At 37.6% G+C, this 24,690-nt stretch overlaps 8 protein-coding genes across 8 annotated transcripts in view; 6 read left to right on the forward strand and 2 right to left on the reverse strand.

The window, feature by feature from the left end:
• SRP40 (Srp40p) overlaps positions 1-140 on the reverse strand; it is a gene marked incomplete at both ends in the record, with an annotated part of 1,122 nt that extends 982 nt beyond the window's left edge. The window contains one exon of the mRNA XM_033911819.1: positions 1-140. This exon is cut by the window's left edge and continues 982 nt beyond it. Within this exon, the coding sequence (XP_033767710.1) occupies positions 1-140 (140 nt within the window).
• A 1,893-nt stretch (positions 141-2,033) lies between these two features.
• Positions 2,034-3,839, forward strand: PTR2 (Ptr2p; the record flags this gene model as incomplete). Its single annotated transcript, XM_033911820.1, has 1 exon — positions 2,034-3,839. The coding sequence occupies one exon, from the start codon at positions 2,034-2,036 to the stop codon at positions 3,837-3,839; it is 1,806 nt and encodes a 601-aa protein (XP_033767711.1).
• A 2,253-nt stretch (positions 3,840-6,092) lies between these two features.
• Positions 6,093-11,762, forward strand: MLP1 (Mlp1p; the record flags this gene model as incomplete). Its single annotated transcript, XM_033911821.1, has 1 exon — positions 6,093-11,762. One exon carries the CDS (start codon positions 6,093-6,095, stop codon positions 11,760-11,762), a length of 5,670 nt encoding a protein of 1,889 aa, XP_033767712.1.
• A 430-nt stretch (positions 11,763-12,192) lies between these two features.
• On the forward strand, positions 12,193-12,534 carry PCC1 (chromatin DNA-binding EKC/KEOPS complex subunit PCC1; the record flags this gene model as incomplete). The annotated part of the gene is made up of 2 exons (XM_033911822.1): positions 12,193-12,230; positions 12,306-12,534. 2 exons carry the CDS (start codon positions 12,193-12,195, stop codon positions 12,532-12,534), a joined length of 267 nt encoding a protein of 88 aa, XP_033767713.1.
• Positions 12,535-13,113: 579 nt separating this feature from the next.
• On the forward strand, positions 13,114-16,683 carry ESL2 (Esl2p; the record flags this gene model as incomplete). Its single annotated transcript, XM_033911823.1, has 1 exon — positions 13,114-16,683. One exon carries the CDS (start codon positions 13,114-13,116, stop codon positions 16,681-16,683), a length of 3,570 nt encoding a protein of 1,189 aa, XP_033767714.1.
• Positions 16,684-17,452: 769 nt separating this feature from the next.
• PCK1 (phosphoenolpyruvate carboxykinase PCK1) lies at positions 17,453-19,102 on the forward strand (the record flags this gene model as incomplete). The annotated part of the gene is made up of 1 exon (XM_033911824.1): positions 17,453-19,102. The coding sequence occupies one exon, from the start codon at positions 17,453-17,455 to the stop codon at positions 19,100-19,102; it is 1,650 nt and encodes a 549-aa protein (XP_033767715.1).
• A 230-nt stretch (positions 19,103-19,332) lies between these two features.
• On the reverse strand, positions 19,333-21,501 carry UBP11 (ubiquitin-specific protease UBP11; the record flags this gene model as incomplete). The annotated part of the gene is made up of 1 exon (XM_033911825.1): positions 19,333-21,501. The coding sequence occupies one exon, from the start codon at positions 21,499-21,501 to the stop codon at positions 19,333-19,335; it is 2,169 nt and encodes a 722-aa protein (XP_033767716.1).
• Positions 21,502-22,167: 666 nt separating this feature from the next.
• Positions 22,168-24,600, forward strand: BAS1 (Bas1p; the record flags this gene model as incomplete). Its single annotated transcript, XM_033911826.1, has 1 exon — positions 22,168-24,600. The coding sequence occupies one exon, from the start codon at positions 22,168-22,170 to the stop codon at positions 24,598-24,600; it is 2,433 nt and encodes an 810-aa protein (XP_033767717.1).
• Between the last annotated feature and the right edge of the window lie 90 nt (positions 24,601-24,690).

Consider the following 24,690-nt stretch of genomic DNA (forward strand, 5'->3'; position numbering starts at 1 on the left):
CTGCTGCTGCTTGAAGACTCGCTACTAGAACTAGAGGAGGAAGATGAGGAGGAGGAAGAGGAAGAAGATTTCTCTTCAATATCCTTTTCCTTAATACTTAATTTTGGTACTTCGTCAACTTTGATTTTCTTGGAACCCATTGCTGTGTACTTTTAAGTGTAATGCGATTTGATTACCTTTCTTGCTTTGAATTAAAGTGCGATGAGTTCGATCATCAAGTAAATTTTTTTCAGCCTGCATTGAAAAAAAAAAAAAAAAAAAATTGTATGCTCGAGCAATGGGAAGGTTTTTTTCTTTTCCCGTTCAAAGCTTCTTCGGATCAACTCCATTTTTTCTCGGCCCGTTGTGAAGGAATGGGCAAGGAACTTAAATTGCAAAGAGGTTCTAATTGTCGTTTTGTCCAGAAATACAGAGGTGTATAAACTGCAAAACAAGGATGCAATAATTAAAAAGAGGGGTGAACCTTGTCCGAGACGATTCTTTCTCTATGAAAGCTTTATTTTGGAGTAAACAGCAGGAGTATGTAAACCTTTGTCACGATAAGGAACATTAATGACTGCGACACCCGCACACCACAAGGTTGACGACTAAGATGAATTAATCGAAACGAAAAGCGACGGCGCAGACTTAATCAGCCATTATTGATAAGGGGTAAGAAAAAAGTGTGTGCAAAATCGCAAGAGGAGCATACGTAGAGAGTTTATGTGTCTAAAGAAAGCACCATTACAGTAAAATCATAAGCTTTTGTGCGAGAAAATAGTCCTCCTTGGCAAAAAAAATGACACCTTTGCCCTGTTTTTGTTATCTACTTTTTTTTTGTGTCAGATGTCATCACAATCTTCTACGGAATCTTGTCACAATTTGTTATCGGTAACTAATTTAGATAACTTGCACCAGCGCCACATTTTCGATAGCATTAAACCAAACAACGACAACAAACAAAACGCCATAATCCCTGCAGATGTGGCTGCAAAACCACAAAATCCTGTTGTGGAAAAAAAGACTGATTAGTCCACGGCAAGTTGATTGATAAGTGTAGCAGGTAGCCGTAACGGCACCGGCATACGCGCACGGCCACCAAGAGAGCAAGAAAGCGACACAAAATTGAATGAGAAAACCCTGGGGTAGCGCGATCAGCACTGTTACTTTTCTTTCCTGAAAAAGTCGAAAAATTCTCTGGCAAGATAAGATAACGGCGCCGAACACATAGACTCACCTCCTTCGGCTCTGGTTCACGGCATCAAAAAATCCCGCAATAACATGACACCAACGGGCTAACGGCGTCCGCAGAAACGTGACGCAATCTACCGTTTGTGTCAAGACAGAAAAGTGCACACAGTACAGCCATGGTTTGGGCTGCTTCTCCTCCTCAATGCTTCTCTTTCATGGCTGTATGCTCCAACTGTTTCTGTGGATTTTTTTTAACTTTTTTTTTTCTTTACGGTGAAAATGGCATCAAAAGTGCCACGAGCTGCCGGATCCGGATTATTTTGTGTCAGAGAAACAAGCGTACCTGCACAATAGAAAAGGAATGCCCGCCTTGCTAATTTCCTGTTCGGGATCCTCGAAGTGCAAGAAAAAGGACGGTTGTCTTTTTTTTTCTTCAAGTCCCCAGGCCTTTCCTCGATATGATGGCGATTACAGAAGCGGTGGCAGTTCTTGGGAAAACCTGGGTCTCTTATCTGTACGGAAATCCCTTATATGATAGCTGTTTAGTGTGATTAGCTCTTTGATTGGCTTTACTTCTTGCCTCTCTTCCTTTCAATTTCTCCGCTCACCACAACTCATATCATTATATATTTCAGTTTATTGTTCTTTTTCATTTTTAACTTTATAAAAATATATAAGTGATGTACATATCTTCTATATCCTTTCCATTTGTGTCTATTTTAAGTTTGTCTCACTCCACACTATTACTACATTATATTTATTTGTCATCCTGAAAGAGAAGGCATACCACAGTTCTGCCCCACTACAAACAACATATTTATTATATTTTTTTCTTCAAATTATATCGTTATCAAACACTCATAATGCTCAACCACCCTAGCCAAGGCTCAGGTGATATTCAGGACGAAAAGCAAGGCGACTTCCCCGTCATCGAAGAGGAGAAGACCCAAGCTGTAACGCTGAAGGACTCTTACGCTAGCGACGATGCCGCTAATTCTACGGAACGCTATAACTTGTCTCCTTCCCCGGAGGACGAAGACTTCGAAGCTCCCACTGAAGAAGAAATGCAGACTTTAAGACACGTTGGTGGTAAAATCCCCATGAGATGCTGGCTGATCGCTATTGTAGAGCTTTCCGAGAGATTCTCCTACTATGGGCTTTCTGCGCCATTTCAAAACTACATGGAATATGGGCCCAATGACTCCCCCAAAGGTGTTCTGAGCTTGAACAGTCAAGGTGCCACAGGGTTGTCGTATTTTTTCCAGTTTTGGTGCTACGTTACACCGGTTTTCGGTGGTTACGTCGCAGATACATTCTGGGGTAAGTATAATACAATTTGTTGCGGCACGGCTATCTACATTGCCGGTATCTTTATTCTATTCATCACTTCGATTCCTTCCGTTGGTAACAGAGACAGTGCTATTGGTGGGTTTATTGCTGCCATTATTTTGATCGGTATTGCTACTGGTATGATTAAGGCCAATCTTTCCGTGTTGATCGCCGACCAGCTTCCCAAACGGAAACCCTCTATCAAAGTGCTAAAATCAGGCGAAAGAGTCATCGTTGATTCAAACATTACTTTACAAAACGTTTTCATGTTTTTCTATTTTATGATCAATGTCGGCTCTCTATCTTTAATGGCCACCACTGAATTAGAATACCATAAGGGTTTCTGGGCAGCGTACCTATTGCCCTTCTGCTTCTTTTGGATCGCTGTTGTAACTTTGATTTTCGGTAAGAAGCAATACATTCAGAGACCAATTGGTGATAAAGTTATTGCCAAAAGTTTCAAAGTTTGTTGGATTTTAACCAAGAACAAGTTCGACTTCAACGCTGCTAAACCTTCTGTTCATCCAGAAAAGGACTACCCATGGAACGACAAATTTGTTGATGAAATTAAGAGGGCTTTGGCGGCTTGTAAGGTGTTTGTATTCTACCCAATCTATTGGACACAATACGGTACAATGATCTCCAGTTTCATTACTCAAGCTAGTATGATGGAATTGCATGGAATCCCCAACGATTTCCTACAAGCATTCGATTCCATTGCATTGATCATTTTTATCCCAATTTTTGAAAAGTTTATTTATCCTTTCATCAGGAGATACACTCCATTCAAACCAATTACAAAAATCTTTTTCGGTTTCATGTTTGGGTCCTTTGCGATGACATGGGCTGCTGTCCTACAAAGTTTCGTTTACAAGGCTGGTCCATGGTATAAGGAACCTTTGGGTCACAACACCCCAAATCATGTCCACGTTTGCTGGCAAATCCCTGCATATGTCTTGATTTCTTTTTCAGAAATCTTCGCCTCTATCACTGGTTTGGAATACGCTTATTCCAAAGCCCCAGCTTCTATGAAATCATTCATCATGTCCATTTTCTTATTGACTAACGCCTTTGGTTCCGCCATTGGTTGTGCCTTATCTCCAGTAACCGTTGATCCTAAATTCACATGGTTATTCACTGGTTTGGCTGTTGCCTGCTTCATCTCTGGTTGTTTGTTCTGGTTTTGCTTCAGAAAGTATAACGATACAGAAGAAGAAATGAACGCCATGGATTACGAGGATGAAGACGAATTTGATCTCAATCCAATTTCCGCACCTAAAGCTAACGATATCGAAATATTAGAACCAATGGAAAGTCTAAGATCCACTGCCAAGTATTAATGAGCCACCCTTTTTGTTTTTAATCTTAATATCTTTTCTTTCTTTTTTTTACTGTATTATGTTAACAGTATTTTTCTCTCTACTGCTGTCATTCGTTTCACAGAACTCTCCTTTTCGATCGCTATTGAACAGATGAGATAGTTTTTTATGTATAATTTATACTGTATAATATTCACTAAATCTAAATTTTAAACTCATAAAACTATGAAATACAACACGGAGTTATCTTGTCTCCTTCACATTCCTTGTATTCGTCTAATCTTTGTTTCGCATATTTGCATGTCATTATCTCAAATGACTTGTTATTATATCTTGATATATATTGTATTATAGAACAATTTGTGAAAAGAGGACCATATTAAGATTTCCTCTCATTTACAAATAGAATAGAAAAGGAAATATATATGTAGTGAAAAAATCGTGGTGTATACAAACTTTGAATTTGTGGAAATCGTAATAAATCGACTATTTCAACTTCTTCTTTGGACGCAATTGGTTAGTGTGACCACACTTTCTCTTTCTACAGTTGGTAGCTCTTGGTGGTAATCTGGCGTAACATTTACGGCAAACGGATTTGTCACAGTTGTACTTGGAAGCTAAAGCTTTCAAAGATGGTTCAATGATACCACCTCTTAATCTCAAAACCAAATGTAAAGTGGATTCCTTTTGGATGTTGTAGTCAGATAAAGTTCTGCCGTCTTCCAATTGCTTACCGGCAAAGATCAATCTTTGTTGGTCGGGTGGGATACCTTCCTTGTCTTGGATCTTGGACTTGACATTGTCAATGGTGTCAGAAGATTCAACTTCTAAAGTGATGGTCTTACCAGTCAAAGTCTTAACGAAGCTGTACAAAATTGTAATAATTCATTTATGGAGTTAGCACAAGCGTGCATTCGTTCATAAAGAAAGAAACTTCACGTTAGTAAAAAAAAAATTTCCTCTATCAAAGAAAAACAACTATGTTTTGCAAAAAAATAATGGAATAGACAAGCCCCTCCTAGCCATGCGTGACTTTTCCGCCTTGTTATATGATTTCTGGTGGAAGTCCGAGAACTTATTACAGGGATAGTTTTTCCCAATTGCTATTTGCTTCAAATAATATGTGAGTTTGTCAATAATTTCCTCTTATGCTTTCTGTTCGTGACTTTTTGGCTATCGTAGCAATCCTCTTTTTACATGAACATAGTGTTTCTGTATTCGCCGTAACATACATTTGCATTTTGAACCTTTGGTGGCTTTACCTCTTGTTAAGCAGAAAGCAGCGATCTATAAGTTTGCTCTTATTTGTGTTTTTGAGACTATGAGTAGCATACCCATAATGCCTGGGATAGATGGGTAATGGCTAGTATGGGGCGGGATCATAAGCCGGATTATTCATCCCATCGTATTGCGGTACTTTCAAAATATGAAGAAAATGAAAAAAAAAAAGCTCAGTAAAATACTAAGTTTGAACCCACACATCCACACTTATTTATCAGGGGCACGGATGGAAATAGTATCTCAAAGGGATAATCGAAAGAGGATATGACTTCAGATAGGTAGAAAAGGCGGCTATTCTCATCTGCATAGAGAAAAAATAGCAAAAGTATGCCAATGAGTGCCAAATTGCCAAATCTAATAGTTAGTCAAAAGTTCGAAACAACATGTCATAGATTTCGTTTGTGTCGTGTATTACTTAGTTGCTTAACACTAAATTATGTTTCCCATGATTGAAGAACGGAAGTTACCGCAATAAGTGCAGCTACTCTTAACAAAAAAAAGTTAAATTGTTCCTTCTTCATTTAAATTGAAACCGGCACTCTTTATCCCTCTTCACAGAAATTTTTTTCAATTTCAAGAAAAAAAATGAATGCTCAATCGTTCAGAGACCCTAGGTGGGCCACCAAATGTTACTCCCCAATAACATGATGCCAGGATGAATATTACGGACAAATAATAACATAAGTCTTAATTATGATTTAATGATCGACGCGCAGGGTAACGCGCTCTTCCTTTTTTGTTTCCTTTCATTCCTTTTTGACAAGAGAACAAGAGTATGTGCAACAAGAAAACTAAACGGCAAATTGAATACAAACAGAAAACAGATCAAACTAAACCATTGAGTCCTACGGCTCTGGACAGACACCATCCACTTACAACAGTTACTGATAGATATACTGCCGCCTGTCTATTTTTATATCTCTTGTGCTGACCGGGACTTACTAATACTCGACGCAGCTACACAAATAATCAGTAACGCCACTTTTTAGCATAATGACGGATCATGGTACTTCAATGAAAGGCATACAAAATGGTGCAACTACGGACGAAAGATTGAATGCTATTGCTTCTTTTTTCGATTGCTCTTTGGAACAGGTTAAATCAATTGACGGTGATGTAGTAAAACATCTTAACGATAAACTTTTACAATTTAATGAACTAAAATCAGAGAACCTACAAATTACCGTCTCATTTGATGAATTGAAGACTAATTCCTTGAAGAAAATTGATGGGTTGAAGACTGAAATGGAAAAAGTTATGAGAGAAAATGATAAAATCCGAAAAGAGAGGAATGATACTTTTGCTAAGTTCGAATCTATAAAAAACGAAAAGACAAAATTATCGAATGAACTAGAATCTGTAAAAAGGAGGGTTGATGATTTAACTGAAGAGAAGAAGGAAATTCAGAGCAATCAACAGCGAACTTTAAAAATACTGGACGAAAGACTAAAAGAACTCGAAATAGCCAAGATTGAAAATAATCGCTCCGATAGTGAATACAAGAAACTACGCTCCACAATAATAGATTTAGAAACAAAACAACAGGACTATATTTCTAGTGACCTTAATTCCAGAACTGAACTGGAAAGAAAAACACAGGAGTTGACCTTATTGCAGTCAAATAATGATTGGTTAGAAAAGGAGGTGTCTTCTAAGAATGAACAGTATCTTTCCTACAGACAAAAAACCGACAAAATAATTTTAGAAATTCGGAATGAATTAAATCATTTAAGGAGTGATTTTCAAATGGAGAAAACAAATAATGATGTCTTAAAGCAAAAAAACAATGAACTATCGAAATCTTTACAAGAAAAACTGCTGGAAATCAAAAGCCTCTCAGACTCTTTAAATTCCGAAAAGCAAGAATTTTCCGCAGAAATTTCCCTAAAACAACGTTTAGTAGATCTTTTAGAGTCACAATTGGATGCGGTAAAAGAAGAATTGAACAGTACAAGAGAAGCGAACACTGCAAATGTAATATCAAATGATGCGAAAAATCACATATCTGAAAATGAGGAATTACTCAAAGAATTGCAGCAAATGAAGGAAAAATTAGCACAGTGCGAAAGCGAACGTCTGCGTCTATCCTCTATAATTGATGAAGCAGATGAGGATAGTGGAAGTTTGACTTCAAAATCTAATTCTGATTTTATATTATTGAAGAAACAATTAATTAAAGAAAGGCGTGCCAAGGAGCATCTTCAAAATCAAATCGAGGCATTTATCGTGGAACTGGAACACAAAGTGCCTATCATAAACTCCTTCAAAGAAAGAACAGATATGTTGGAGAAGGAATTAAACAATGCTGCGTTATTACTAGAGCATACATCCAATGAGAAGAATGCGAAGATAAAAGAATTAAATGCTAAGAATGAAAAGCTAGCAAACTGTGAAAATGACATTCAAACCTTAGTTAAACAACGTCTCGATCTGTGTCGTCAAATACAGTACCTTTTAGTTACCAACTCGGTTTCTAATGACTCAAAGGGGCCCTTACGTAAGGAAGAAATTAATTTTATCCAGAATATTTTGCAGAAAGACGATAGTACCGCAGCAGAATCTGACTCTCAGGGAATTGTAACCGAAAGGCTAGTCGAGTTCAAAAACATTATACAATTACAAGAAAAAAACACGGAGCTTTTGAAAGTTGTAAGAAACTTAGCTGAGAAGTTGGAATCAAAGGAAAACAAATCTAAACAAAGTCTTCAAAAGATTGAAAGTGAAACTGTAAATGAGGCTAAAGAGGCAATACTGACTTTAAAAAGTGAAAAAGTAGAACTAGAATCAAGAATTGAGGATCTGGAGAAGGAACTTGAAAAATCGAAAACCTCGGTCCCCAACCAAGATGCGTCGTACATTAATTCAACTATACGGCAGTTAACCAAGACTAAAAGAGACCTCGAATCCCAAGTCCAAGATTTGCAAACTCATGTTTCCCAAGTTACTAGGGAGTCTACTGAAAATATGTCACTTTTGAACAAGGAGATACAGGACCTATATGATAGCAAGAGTGAAATTTCTATTGAACTTGGAAAGGAAAAATCATCTAGAATATTGGCAGAGGAACGATTCAAACTACTTTCAAATACATTAGATTTAGCTAAAGCCGAGAACGATCAACTTCGCAAGAGGTTCGATTACTTGCAAAGTACTATTCTAAAACAAGATTCTAAAACACACGAAACACTTAATGATTATGTTTCCTGTAAATCCAAGTTAAGCATTGTTGAAACAGAATTATTGAATTTAAAAGAAGAACAAAAATTGAAAGTTGATTTAGAAAAGAATTTGAAACAAGAACTGAATAAACTTTCCTCCGAAAAGACCAGTTTACGTATAATGGTAACTCAGTTACAAACTTTACAAAAAGAGCGTGAGGATTTATTGGAAGAAACTAGGAAGTCATGTCAAAACAAAGTAGACGAACTCGAAGTTAACCTCTGCGAAATAAAACAGGAAGCTTCTCATAAGGACCAACGCATCAAACAGCTGGAAGAAGACAACAATTCAAATATAGAATGGTACCAAAATAAAATTGAGGCCTTAAAGAAAGATAATGAGTCAATTATGACTTCTGTAGATGGTAAGCAAACCGAGATTGAAAAATTACAATATAAAGTCAAATCATTAGAAAAGGAGATTGAGGAGAACAAGATCCGTTTGCATACCTATAATGTTATGGATGAAACAATTAACGATGACTCCTTACGCAAGGAGTTGGAAAAATCCAAGATTAACTTGACTGATGCCTATTCACAGATTCAAGAATACAAGGATCTGTACGAGACCACTTCTCAGTCCCTACAGCAAATGCATTCTAAATTAGATGAATCTAGCAAAGACTTTACTAACCAAATTAACAACCTAGCTGACGAAAAGGCTAGTTTGGAGGATAAGATTTCGCTTCTAAAGGAGCAAATGTTCAACCTGAATAATGAGCTTGATTTGCAGAAAAAAGGAATGGAAAAAGAAAAAGCTGAGTTCAAGAAAAAAATATTGATTTTACAGAATAACAACAAAGAAATTGAAGCTGTTGAGTCTGAATATGAATCGAAGCTATCAAAAATTCAAAATGATCTTGATCAACAAACAATATACGCTAACGCTGCTCAAAATAACTATGAACAAGAATTACAAAAGCACGCGGATGTTTCTAAGACGATTAGTGAATTAAGAGAACAATTGCATACTTACAAAGGTCAAGTAAAGACCTTGAACTTAGCATGTGATCAGCTAGAAAATACTTTGAAGGAAAACGAAAAGAGTTGGTCCTCTCAAAAGGAATCTTTATTAGAACAACTAGATTTGTCAAATTCTCGCATTGAAGACTTATCATCTCAGAATAAACTATTGTATGATCAAATCGAACTGTACACAGCTGCGGACAAAAAAGTTGGTGATTCGAAAAGCGAGCCTGGCTTAAATAATATTTTAATCACACTACGTCGTGAAAGAGACATTCTAGACACGAAAGTGACGGTGGCCGATAGAGATGCTAGAATGTTAAGACAAAAAATATCTTTGATGGATGTTGAATTACAAGAAGCTCGTACCAAACTGGACAATTCAAGAGTTGAAAAGGAGAATCATTCTTCCATTATTCAACAGCATGACGACATTATGGAAAAATTGAATCAATTAAATCTATTAAGAGAAAGTAACATAACACTGCGTAATGAACTGGAAAACAACAATAATAAGAATAAGGAACTTCAATCTGAATTAGATAAACTGAAACAAGATGTTGCTCCTGTTGAGTCTGAATTAACTGCCTTGAAGTATTCTATGCAAGAAAAGGAACAAGAGCTCAGATTAGCTAAAGAAGAGGTCCATCGCTGGAAAAAACGCTCACAAGACATATTAGAGAAACATCAACAGTTGAGCTCAAGCGATTATGAGAAGCTAGAAAATGAGATAGGAAATTTGAAGGAGCAACTAGAAAATAAAACGCGCCAAGGGGCTGAAGCAGAGGAAAAATTTAACAGGTTGAGAAGACAAGCTCAAGAGAGATTAAAAACATCAAAACTATCACAGGACTCATTAACTGAGCAAGTCAATAACCTGAAAGATGCAAAGATCGCATTGGAAAATTCCTTGAGAGACGCAAATGCGAGAATCGAAGAGATACAGGGCGCAAAAGTCGCACAAGACAACAACCAGTTAGAAGTGATAAGAAGATTGCAAGAAGATGCGGAAAAATCTTCTAGTGAGCTTCAGGCCAAGTTAGAAGAAAATGCAACTTCTTATGATTCTACGATAAAGGTTTTAAATGAAGAGATTACAACCTTAAAAGAAGAAATAGAAAAACAAATGCAAATTCAGCAACAGTTACAAACTGCATCAGCAAATGAACAAGATGACTTATCTGAAATAGTTGAATCTATGAAGAAGTCTTTTGAAGAAGATAAAATCAAATTCATCGAAGAAAAAACCCAAGAAGTTAACGAAAAAATTCTTGAGGCCCAAGAAAGGCTAAACCAACCAACCAGTATTGATATGGAGGAAATGAAAAAAAAATGGGAATCCGAGCATGAGGAGGATGTATCCAGGAGGATTCGTGAAGCTGAGGAAGCTCTCAAAAAGAGGATCAGATTACCTACTGAGGAAAAAATTAATAAGATAATCGAACGTAAGAAGGAGGAGTTGGAAAAAGAGTTTGATGAAAAAGTCGAAGAGAGAATAAAATCAATGCACCAGTCTGGAAAAATGGATATGGTGCTTCAAGAACAGCTAGAAACTAGGGTTCAAAAGAAACAAAAGGAATTAGAAGACGAATTCAACAGAAAATTACAAGAAGAGCTAAAAGAACCACCACATTCAAGTCATATATCACTTGATGAGAGGGACAAATTACGGGCAGAGATTGAAACCAAGTTGAGGGAGGAGTTAAACAATGAATTGCAAGTAATAAAGAAGAAATCCTTCGAAGAAGGCAAACAACAAGCGATGATGAAAACTACCCTTTTGGAAAGAAAGCTTGCCAAGATGGAATCTCAACTATCAGAAACGAAACAAAGTGTTGAAAGCCCTCCAAAACTGGTAAACAATATACAAAATCCATTGCTGGGGTTACCTAGGAAAATCGAAGAAAATTCAAACTCACTATTCAACCCGTTACTCTCGGGCGAAAAACTCTTGAAATTGAACTCTAAGTCATCTTCATCAGGTGGATTTAATCCTTTTACTTCGCCATCCCCAAATAAACCTTTGCAAAATGATAACGACCAAAGGGAGCTTTCGACCAACAAAATAGATCCACCAACTCATTTGGCGCCCAGTTTCAACATTCCCGCCTCAAGAGATCTAATGTCTTCATCTTCTACCTTGTCAACTGATACAAATGAGGAGGAATTTACTGGTAGCGAACGAGCCCAGAAGGATTCGTTAAGTGGAGATATCCAATCCGAAGCCGGTATAGAACAAAAGAAAGAAGAAGAACTTGTTAAAACGGGGAACGCAATAGAAGAGGAAACGAAGTCCAATAAACGACCTATTGATGAGGTTGGAGAGCTGAAAAATGATGACGACGAGGACACTACAGAATTCGCGAATGATTCAAAAAAGATCAAGACTGATGATGAGGAAGAAAGAGAGGAAGAAAAGGGTGATGGCGAGAAAAATCATGAAGAAGGCAATGAAAACATGGGATCAGAACAAAGTTAAAAGGCTTTTTCCAAGTGGATAAGATTCATTCTGTACTATGCTCAAGACCATTTGTAATGTACTTACAACAGCATTCTTTTTTTATATAGTGTATATATACGTATAAGCTAATATGAAATAACATAGATGGCACAAATGTTTATTTTCTGAATTAAGGAGAGTACCTCGTGCTTTTTGTGATACTCTAAATACTAAATCTTCTGTACACGAAAATGAATCATGGGTCTTTATAGCCGATGTTTTAAATGTTCAAAACAGGTTTTCTTGGTGTGCCGATCTCTGTACCAACGCCAAAGAAAAAAGTAGGTCTTCGCGAAAACTCCAGCGATTTTACAGTTTCTTTAAAGCTGGAGCAAGTAATATAGTTGGTAGAAAGACCTACATTAATTTAGCTGAAGCTAGTCGGCAAACACAACAGCAAAGGAAACTGATGACAAGCAAACGGGAAAAGTCACTGGATCATACATTGTAAGTAAAAGCAGTTTTTCAACAGGGAGGTCGGCGCTGCATAGTTTACTAACTAATAAACGTTTCAAACATTAGGGAGCTAAAAATACCGTTCGAAACGGAACGACAAGCAACAATAGCAACCAAGGTTCTATCTCCGGACCCGATTTTGAAACCACAAGATTTCCAAGTAGACTACAGCTCCGAGAAAAATGTCATGCTGGTCCAGTTTAGAAGCATTGATGATAGGGTACTTCGTGTGGGTGTCAGCAGTATTATAGACAGTATCAAGACCATTGTAGAGGCTATGGACGTTCTATCATAAACATCAGAATGCAACGTATTAGTATACATATGTCGTACATATCTAGACGACGTTTAGGCACATCATAATTTAAATATGTTTAATAGCAGTAAGATATAAAAAATAAAGCGAGGTTTAGTTGCCAAATACTCCGGGCTTATGTGTGAATGTTACTTGTTTGCTTGAGTTAACCATATATATAGTTGAAGCCTTATTCACTCCCATTGGCTGGGTAACGCAAAAAGCTTTGGTATGAAAGGGTGACGGCGCTTGGCGTTTTTTTTGGATAGTAGAAGTCATGCTAGACCTTTGGAGTAAGATAAGAGTGGTCAAATAGAAGCTTCGCAAGTACGACTTAGACGTTTTTTCAAAAGAGGATATAGAGCTTTGGTGTTGGCCTATCTCCCATCGCCATTGAATTTCCGATTTTTTGTTATTTTTTTCCCTAAATTTGAGGAATAACTGTTTATTTTGATTTCCTTCTTTGCTGGTGCACGTTGGTCGAAATATTAACGATTAACGACCAGCCAATAAGATCCAGAGTCATAGACGGGTGTGATCCATATATAGACACAAAGGAGTTTCACAATCCAGTATATTATGCCGGAAACCTCCGTTCAGAATCCATTAAGGCTTTCTGAAAATGAAAATACTCGTTCGATGTTCCTGTCTGCATCACAGCAGCAGCGGCCATCTGCCATTCCGTCCTTCCCCAGGTTGGTACATAATACTACAACAAGCTTGAATTTATCAGATTTTCAAGTGCTAAATCCGTCTTCCAAAAGGCAAAATTCAAACTCAGTTTACGATGATATAAATAGCAGTAAGAGGCGAATAAGTAGATCTAAATTTTTAAACATCGAAGAGAAAAATAATGACAGTACTCATTCAGGAAGACCAATAATTAAGCAATTAGGGCAAAATCCTTCCCTTAGGTATGTACGTAGTTCAAAAAGGGCCCCGAAAAGAGAAAATTCAATTGGAGTTACACAGTCCTCTGCTTTGATTTCGAAACCTTTTACTGAAAACGGAGGTAACACTACACATGAGAAATGGAGCCCGGAACATACAATAAAACCGCTGAACATTTCAAAAAGGTTGTTGGCTTTCGTGGATGCAGGGTCAAACGGACAGTCCAAGAATGACATTGTAGACAGTTTCCAGCATAAGTCTAATAACAGTGAAGAAATCAACGACAAGGATAACGGTGCCCAAGCTCAAGATTTCAATAGTAATGGCAATAGTAACAACAACGACAACGACAACAATAACGACAACAACAACAACGACAACAACAACAACAGCCATGATAACAACAATAATAATATTAATAATAGTGATGATAGTAATGAAGGGGAAGAAAATGATACCTGCAAACCCTCAAATAATAAAAGATCGGGCATTGCTCTGATCCAAAAATTACAAGAATTGTACAAAGTGATAGTTAAGCAAGAAATTGAATTGCAAGAGCGGTGCTCACAACTGACAAATTCTCAAACCACCGAACTGAAAAGTCTTTGGACTATTTATAGGATTAATACAGATCTGGTCAACAACTATGTCACTTTTATTACTACAGCTTTATTGCCATCTCAGCCACCTCATGATTTGGTCATTGGCCAGGAAATCGTTGAAATATATAGAATCGAAAGAAGACTGTGGGTATACGGCACGATAACATTTCTTGACGTTCTTAAGAATTTTTCCAATTTCATGGATCCTGAAGTTTGCTGCCAATTTATTACTCATGTCTTTGTTTCATTGTCAACTATGATTTCCGACATACCGTCCAAGTATTCTATCACTTGGCTACAAAGACTAGGGGACTTATCAAGAATGGCTATAGCATTATATCCCTCAAGTTTTATCGATTGGAAACTAAGTGCTGAGCACTGGTATACTGAAGCGATGAAATATATATATAACCATGGCAAGCTATATTATCATATGTCAACCGTACAGCAAAACACTCTGGAAGCTTTTGTAAATTTGGGGAAAAGTGTCTTCTGTCAGGAAACATTCACTCCATCTCCACAATATATGCAATTGGTTATTGATAACATTTATCAAAGAGCGTTTGTTGAAAGAAATAATGGCAATCTCAGAAACTCCTTGTTGATTGAGTACTTGAAACATAGTGAAGCCATGCTATTGCCCAGTTTTTTAGAAAGTCCAGATTTACAAAATGTCGTGCTGAGCTACTTTATTGAAAAGTTCGGTATAGATGCGAACGGTTGTAATATTTTCAACGCAGAGGATATGTTCGTTCAAAATCCTGATTTTTTCAAGTATTTCTTTAGGCATGGTCCCTCTTTTGCACAATCACATATTTTACAAATTGTTGGATTCGGAGAGCCAAAAAACCCGTTTGCAATTTTATTTGATTTACCGAAGTATTTGAAGGAGAGGAAGGACAAAAAGGAGCGTAAAAAATCTTCAAATAATGACTCTTCTGTGACGGAGAGTTCAACGGGCAACAGCCGAAATGACAACGAAGATGACGATGAAATAATGAGCTCTACCACATCCATATCTGATCATGATTTACTAGCAGAGTTCTTCAATGACATCGATACTTTAAGGCGTCCGATACTGCCTTCAATGCTAACGAATGAAGCTTGGTTGGAAACATTAAAGTTTCTAAATATGACCTCATTGAAATGCGGTATGATAGTATTTCGGAAATTTCTACATGGTCCTTTAGGAATTGCATTGCCTCATGTTTTACCATGGATATACTTTATCATCTCAATTTGTTTGAAAAGTAACCGATTGAGTGATCCAGTTAGTAAGGAGTTCTGGATGTTAATTGTTAAGAGAGTGTTTCCTTGGGATACAATCGTTACATTTATGAACGTGCTGATAGCGTATCTGTTAGAAAACCAAACATCAAACCCTATTATTGGAGATTTATGCAATGAATACGATAAATTAAGTCTTTCTGAACTTTTAGAATCATTTAATAGAAGTGAAGAATTGCCGGAAATTTGGGGCTGTTGGGGAACATTGTGGTTCGACACCATTTGCCAAAAAAATACACATTCGATTAGTAGTGAAGATAATTTTCAAGAGGTCGGGATAAAGGATTATATGGCATTGGATTCACCAACAGATGGAATTATATTTGATGAAAAAGATGAAAATGGCGAAAAATTTTGGAAAAGGGCATGTAGAACAATTTTTCTTTTCAAAGAGCTATCAAGAACTTTTTCAATAGGTGTAATAATCAAAAACGATCCGCTGATAAACAGTTCGTCATTTCAAAGTGCCAATATATTGCGAAATTTAGTCTTCAAGCTCGAACCCTTAAGCAATATACGCAGCAATGTTCCAGTATTAAGCGCCCTAGAGAGCATTATTGACATCTCTGAAGCAAGAAGTGAAACTAACACTGATTTGCATGCTGAGCCGGAACTAAGTGTCATTGAGGGGGATAATATCTTCCACTATGTTGGCTATAAAAAACTGCGTGCCGATTACACGTGCTTTGATAAGAATGGAGAATTTTTGAGCGCCTCGCTTTACACTTCATGGTATGTCCCGAGCAGCAACAACAACATAGAAGCCAGTATCACTTATAACAGCGAAAAGGAAAACGAAGCTCTATTCCTGGAATGTATGAAGTCCGACTATCCAGAAATAGATTTTGAAACCACGTACTTTGTTTTTGATGCAACATCGTGGCTAAGGCACTCTGCACGCATATTCAAGCTAGCACAAAATAGACTACTAAGATTTGCTATTTGTTTAACCACATTCCAAGAGTTAAGATTTTTACGTAAATCAAAGGATGAGAACGTCATGGAGGCTGCCACAAGAGGCATAATAACTATCAGACAGCTTTACTATGAGGATAAAGTATTACCTCTAAGATTCACAGGTAATGTAGCGACACACATTGAAGAGAACTTAGAATTTGAAGAACAAATAACATGGAGGACGCATGTTGACGAATTTGTCATCGAATCCGTAATGAAGGCACAAGAAAAATTAGAGAATGCTAGCCAACCGCGTCTCTCCCCTCATCGCTTTAATTACGTGGTTTTGATATCTGACGATGATACTATGAAGAAAAAAGCAGAAGAAAAAGAAATAAAAACGCTAAGCACACGATTTGTGTTTTCTTTGTGTACAAAACTCGGCGAGCAGCGCCATTTGTGTACAGATTGAGCGTTCGTTGTACGTAGATTTGCAACAATAATCCCACTAACACCCATAATAACACTTTAATTTTTAATATATACTTTTATATGCATATAACCAACCAACAGACTTACATAACTTTCGACTGGGAAAAGTGGGCATAGCCTCATCCAAGGCTTCATCGGAAAAAATCGGAACATCCCCACGCGAACCGTCGGAAAATATCGGGACGACAACGGGTGAATGGAGATCTGACTTTCCTAATTCGGAGGCTTTTCTTTTCTTTTTTTGATTCACAATAGGAAAAAACCAAGCTTCCTTTCATCCGGCACGGCTGTGTTGTACATATCACTGAAGCTCCGGGTATTTTAAGTTATACAAGAGAAATATGCGGGCTAGACTAGCAAGATTCTGGACTGTATAACGTTGTGGATAGGCGGATAAAGGGCCCAAACAGGATTGTAAAGCTTAGACGCCTCTGGTTGGGCAATGGCATGTTTGTGTATTAAGTAAGACTTGGCTGCGGGATAGCAAAACTGAGCAGAATATAGAAGGCCACAAAAAAAAGGTATATAAGGGCAGCAAAGTCTTTATAATATATGTAGATTCTCTTCTCTGTGTAATTCATTCTTGTGCTTACCACTCAAATATACAGAAGTAAGACAGATAACCAACAGCCTTTCCCAGATATACATATATCTCATTGTTTCAGTTTAAACAATAATCATATTTGTTTAACTCAAAAATAAAAAAAAACTAAACTCACTCAATCAATCATTCCATAAAAAAAAACAATATGTCCCCTTCTAAAATGAATGCTACAGTAGGATCTACTTCCGAAGTCGAACAAAAAATCAGACAAGAATTGGCTCTTAGTGACGAAGTCACCACAATCAGACGTAACGCCCCAGCTGCTGTCTTGTATGAGGATGGCCTGAAAGAAAATAAGACGGTGATTTCATCAAGTGGTGCTTTGATCGCTTATTCTGGTGTCAAAACCGGAAGATCTCCAAAGGACAAACGTATTGTTGAAGAACCTACCTCGAAAGACGAAATCTGGTGGGGTCCCGTCAATAAACCATGTTCTGAAAGAACATGGTCTATCAACCGTGAAAGAGCCGCAGATTACTTGAGAACAAGAGATCACATCTACATTGTCGATGCATTTGCTGGATGGGATCCAAAATACAGAATCAAAGTGCGTGTTGTTTGTGCAAGGGCTTACCACGCTTTGTTTATGACAAACATGCTTATTAGACCTACAGAAGAAGAATTAGCTCATTTTGGTGAACCTGATTTTACTGTTTGGAATGCTGGTCAGTTCCCAGCCAATTTGCACACCCAGGATATGTCTTCAAAGAGTACCATCGAAATTAACTTCAAAGCTATGGAAATGATCATTTTGGGTACTGAATACGCCGGTGAAATGAAAAAAGGTATCTTCACAGTTATGTTTTATTTGATGCCAGTTCACCATAACGTTTTGACTCTGCACTCTTCCGCTAACCAGGGCATTCAAAACGGCGATGTCACTTTATTTTTTGGCCTAAGTGGTACCGGAAAAACCACTTTATCTGCAGACCCTCATAGATTGTTAATCGGAGATGATGAACATTGTTGGTCTGATCATGGTGTCTTCAATATTGAAGGTGGCTGTTACGCCAAATGTATTAATCTGTCTGCTGAAAAAGAGCCTGAAATCTTCGACGCTATCAAGTTTGGTGCTGTGTTAGAAAATGTTATCTATGACGAAAAATCGCATGTTGTTGACTACGACGATTCTTCTATTACTGAAAATACTAGATGTGCCTATCCAATCGACTACATTCCAAGTGCCAAGATTCCATGTTTGGCGGACTCTCATCCAAAGAACATTATTTTGCTAACTTGTGATGCTTCGGGTGTTTTACCACCAGTATCTAAGTTGACTCCTGAACAAGTCATGTACCATTTCATCTCTGGCTACACTTCTAAAATGGCTGGAACTGAGCAAGGTGTTACTGAACCTGAACCAACGTTTTCTTCTTGTTTCGGACAACCCTTCTTAGCCTTGCACCCTATCAGATACGCTACCATGTTAGCTACAAAGATGTCTCAACATAAGGCTAATGCGTACTTAATTAACACCGGCTGGACTGGTTCTTCATACGTGTCTGGTGGTAAACGTTGTCCATTGAAATACACAAGGGCCATATTAGATTCTATTCATGATGGTTCATTGGCCAATGAAGCATATGAATCTTTACCAATTTTCAACTTACAGGTACCTACCAAGGTTAATGGTGTTCCAGCTGAGCTCTTGAATCCTGCTAAAAACTGGTCTCAGGGTGAGTCCAAATATAGAGGCGCCGTTACCAACTTGGCAAACTTGTTTGTTGAAAATTTCAAAATTTATCAAGACAGAGCCACTCCAGACGTATTAGCCGCTGGTCCTCAATTCGAGTAAACGAAACATGTTCGGTCAGTATGTTCAATCCAAAAAAAAAAAAAAAAAAAAAGGACAAACATTTCAACATGGTGAAATGTTGGTAATATATATATTTTATCAATCTTTTCTCTTCTTCCCTTTTTTCAGGTTATTTGAAGCTGAAACTTGACCAGGCACATGTTTTTCTAAGTAATCTTTCAAACATATATTTATGTATATACATAAGAAAATTCAAAAATACGATGCAATTAACAACATTCTTCTTCATAATTCCCTTCATCCATTCTTTCATAAAACAACACGTATACCTCACTACTGGACATTTCTGTTTTACCTGCCTCAAAGTCATTGCGATTCTTGTTATGTTGCTGTATATAATCGTCATCAAATGTTACCCAAACCTGTCTATTCAGCCCAATTTCATGGCTCCTTTCTTTATTCACAACAGACGTATAGTGACCGTTAATAAGATTGCCTGAATGATTCACCGTTCCATATAATTTATATCGAACCACTTTACCGTTTTTCAAAATAATGTTCAATATCAGTGGGTAGGTTATTATGGTACTGTTTTTTTTCGTTAAATCATAATAGAATCTCGATAAATGAATGACAAGTATCGGAGGTAAAACTATGAAATCTAAACTCTTTACTGTAGTTAGCTTTTTAGGATTCCGCTTCTTTGAATTTTTTGTTGCATCATCGCTTTGATGATGATGATGATGATGATGATGATGATGAGGCGATTTTGACCTTGATCTGGAATGAAAACTAAACAATGTTGGTTTTTTTTTCTGGCTAATATTTTCTCCTGTTTTGGGTTTGGAATCAGTAATTCTACAATTAGGGCAATCCCAAGCATTCTCGCCAGACAGTTCTTCATCGCCTGTGAATAAGTTTATGCAATCCTCCAATTTAATTTTCTTGGACTTACTGGTAAAACTATACAATGATATTTTTGGAATTGCAAGTGACAAAACATAGAAGGTGGAATAGCTATAAGAAGAATTACCACAGCGCTGGCATTTCAGGATGTTTTCCATCTGCCCGCGATATATGTGATCGATTGGGGATAATCCATCAGTAATAACATTTCTCTCATACCACTTCCGGTACTTAGATGGGTTAACTTGCAAAGCATTGGCATCATATGAAACGAGGTCTGGATAATACTTGATGACATTTTCACTTGAGAGCTCTTCGTGTATTCGTGCTAAGATTATCAATAGAAATTCTTGTGTATCCTGTTGATCGTCTGGGATATTCAAATCGGGCCTTAACTTTTTACACATTTTCAAAAATCTATTTGGTATAATTGCCCTTCCTCCATTCAGATACATTTTCTTGAATAAAACGTAAATCGAGTGGGAAAGTTGGACTTCTTTCGGATATTTGCTAGTATTGAGGAATAGCCTATACTTCTTGGTTAAAAACAAATCTCGAAATAAATTGGTGCCAAACAGACACTGAATTATACTGTTAATATAACATGTATTACATGGATTTTGCAGGCCAGTTATGGATAACTCTGATAAAAGATCATTTGAATCTTCAATTACCGGTAGCTTATAAGTTTTTAAGGCCGAAGATTTTATGTCTTCTTTCTTTTCTTTTTCTTCTTCCTCATCTTCCTTGTGCTTTCCCACCTTGAATAGGGAAGAAGAATCTTGGCTAGATTCTCCAATCTGTGACGAAATCTCGAAGGAGTGCATGGTAGGAGCTGTTGCTGGACTAGATAAAGTCTTGAACAAAGCGTCTTTTCTAGTACTTAACTTTAAATACGAGGGTTTTGATACTAATTCTTTGTTTCTGTAATCTGATTCTTCAAAATCAGCTTCCAGTTTATCACCGGATGCAATTTTATCACTTTCGCTAGTGATGTCCCCCATTGAAGTATCATTTATTGGTTTTGTTAACTCTTTCGGCATTTCGTGTATTGGGCCCTCCAATTGATTATGTATTGACAAAGAGGCCATATGAACAGGTAATGGTCGTAGAGGTAAGGAGTAGGCTCTTTTTCTTTTAATGGTTTTGCAGATTCCGTTTGAGTCGGATAGATGCCGGTCAGCAATTACAGTACTCTCGTCCCTGACCAGTTTTAATACATGGCTCATCACTTGTTCGTCTTGATAGTCGTTTTTTAGCTTTGCATAACTGCTATAGAGATTATTTCTTGTTTGAAATTGCAACGACTGGGGAATAATAAGGTACAGGTAATAACAGCCAATAATGAAGGCAGTCAAAGCTTCCATTTCCTGATTAATTTCTAAATCCCTCAAGTAGACATTAAATAGATGAGCAGCATGATCTAACAGTCCCCTTAAGTTCTTTAGTCGTAATTGCGAATAAAACTGTTTGATATCAACTTCGTAGACATTTCGAACTAGATTTAGAATCTGATCTGGGTTTAATAACATTGTCTTGTACAACGTCCGTTTTGGCGAGCAGAAAACGGAAAATTAAGTCAATGCCACGGCAATTTAGTTTTATTGAAGGTCTTGAAAGACTACTAGCAGTAGCAGTAACCTTTCAGAGCTTATACCCAACGCAATGATTATTCAACACTCATTTTAGAAGCGTTTTTCACTTATTTCTCGAAGAAATGTCAATCCCTTTTTAGCACTCCGGAAAAACTTTATAATAGATGTGGGGAAATCATCTTTGACGACGAGCACCGGAGAAACTACGTTTTTTTCTTTTTTTTTTTTTTTTTTTTTCTTGGTCCGAACAATGCGATGAGCAGGACGAAGAAAAAAATAAAAAATGAAAATGAGTAATGATACTAAGACCTTTAGAAGAAATAGGGTCCAGTAACAGAACAAAGGCCCCAGAAAAGTCTAAAGTGATCGAAATTAACCAGCTACTTTTATAATAATAAGAATTTTTTCTTATTGGTTGACTATAGGGAACTAGTATACGTTTTTTTGTGCTTATTATTTGCTTTCTAATCATCTGGTTTGCTAATTGAACCGTTCTCTGCAATAATCCTTCATCTCTAGTGGGGGAAACGAAATTGATTTCGCTTAAACCTTTTGTTGTAGCATTCTCCTCTTTTTTTTCGCAGGTCATATTTTATCGAGATCATGTCGAATACAAGTACCAAAGATATACGAAAAAGTAAGCCAAAAAGAGGAACCGGTTTCGATTTACTTGAAGTGACCGAATCACTTGGCTACCAGACACACAGGAAAAATGGAAGAAATTCATGGTCAAAGGATGACGACAATATGCTACGATCACTAGTTAACGAATCCGCAAAGGAATTGGGCTATGAGAATGGACTTGAAGATGTAAAGACAATCCAACAGTCCAACCATCTTTCTAAATGCATCGCCTGGGATGTTTTAGCTACACGATTCAAACATACCGTAAGAACTTCCAAGGACGTAAGAAAGCGCTGGACAGGATCTCTGGATCCAAACTTGAAGAAAGGCAAATGGACACAAGACGAGGATGAGCAGCTCCTGAAAGCTTATGAAGAACATGGGCCTCACTGGCTGAGTATCTCCATGGATATTCCTGGAAGGACAGAGGATCAATGTGCAAAAAGGTACATTGAAGTTTTAGGGCCTGGAAGTAAAGGAAGGCTGAGAGAATGGACCCTCGGGGAAGATTTAAATCTAATAAGTAAGGTGAAGGCATACGGCACAAAATGGAGAAAAATCTCGTCGGAAATGGAGTTCAGACCAAGTTTAACGTGCAGAAACAGATGGAGGAAAATTATTACTATGGTTGTGCGAGGACAAGCATCGGAGGTAATTACCAAAGCCATAAAAGAAAACAAGAACATAGATATGACAGACGGAAAACTCCGACAACAACCAACCGCCGATTCTGATATACGGTCAGACTCCACACCAAATAACGAAGAACAATCGCAGCTATCCCAGCGGAATAACCCCTCATTGATAAAGCAAGATATATTGAACGTTAAAGAGAACGAGTCGAGCAAATTACCAAAATTAAAGGAAAATGATGGAGCTAGTTTAAATGATAACAAGCCACAACCATTACCTTCTTTAAAAGAAATTTCCGCACCTCCACCAATTAGGATGACGCAAATCGGCCAACCTCATACGAGTAGTAGTAGGAGCAAAGTCTCTTTGCCTATTGATAATCTTTCTCCAATGAATAAGCAAAGTCCTGGAGGAACATCTGATAGCCCACAGACAAGTCTCCCACCAGCATTCAACCCAGCGTCTCTCGATGAGCATATGATGAGTGGCACTGGTATTTCAGAATCCCCGAAACATGCTTATTCTGCCATGAAAACTAGAGAACCAAATTCCTCCAGCACGCAATGGAAATTTACGTTAAAAGATGGTCAAGGTTTGTCAATCTCAAATGGAACTATTGACAGTACAAAATTAGTAAAGGAGCTGGTTGATCAAGCTAAGAAGTACTCTTTAAAAATTTCGATACATCAGCATATTCACAATCATTATGTAACATCCACGGATCATCCTGTCAGCAACAATGCTGGTTTGTCAAATACTGGAAATGTTAACGGAAATCCTTTACTAATGGAAAGTTTCCCACATATGGGTAGGCAATTGGGGAATGGTCTTCCAGGGTTAAGTTCAAACAGTGATACTTTTAACCCAGAATATAGAACTTCTCTCGACAATATGGATAGCGATTTTTTATCAAGAACGCCCAACTATAACGCATTCAGTTTGGAACCAACTTCACATAACCCCGCTGATAATGAGAATGAACTCGGCTCACAAAGTAATAGAGAAACAAACAGCCCATCTGTATTTTATCCTCAAGCGAATACATTGATCCCAACTAACTCTACTGCCGCTAATAACGAAATTATTCCAGGAAACGTTAGTGCGAATAGTATGTCACCGAACTTCAATGGAACAAATGGCAGGGCACCAAGTTCGACGGCTTCATATACAACGAGCGGTTCGGAAATGCCACCCGATGTGGGTCCTAATAGAATAGCACATTTCAATTATTTACCACCAACTATACGACCTCATTTGGGCTCATCAGATGCGACAAGAGGTGCTGACTTGAATAAGTTACTCAATCCGTCTCCAAGTTCAGCAAGAAGTGGTAGCAGTAATACTAAGAAAAAGGAGAAAAAAAAAAGCGAATCTTCTGGACATCATTCATCATCATCTCTGGCAGCCAGCAAATTCAACCACATCGATCAATCGGAAATATCAAGGACGACATCCAGATCCGATACTCCATTGAGAGATGAAGACGGCTTGGATTTCTGGGAAACCTTGAGGTCCTTAGCTACTACTAACCCAAATCCTCCGGTTGAAAAGTCAGCCGAAAATAGCGGTACCACGCCTCAGGTGGTACACCAGGGGATTGCCTCGCATACAGAAGATAGCGGCCTAGGTTCTCATAGTGGAGGATACGACTTTTTTAACGAATTGTTGGATAAAAAGGCAGATACACTGCATAAGGAAGCTAAAAAGGCAAACGAGCATGATATGACGTCAGGAGGTTCTACCGAAAACGGATCGGTCCTGCCACTAAATCCCAGTTGAGAAGACAAGGGTCACGAAAAAAAGATAAATTTTTCAATTGTTGGACATTTAATTTGTAACAAGCATAGGTGTATATTGTACATAACACAA

The sequence above is a fragment of the Saccharomyces paradoxus genome, chromosome XI, assembly GCF_002079055.1.
Source record: "Saccharomyces paradoxus chromosome XI, complete sequence".
Taxonomy (NCBI): Eukaryota; Fungi; Ascomycota; class Saccharomycetes; order Saccharomycetales; family Saccharomycetaceae; genus Saccharomyces; species Saccharomyces paradoxus.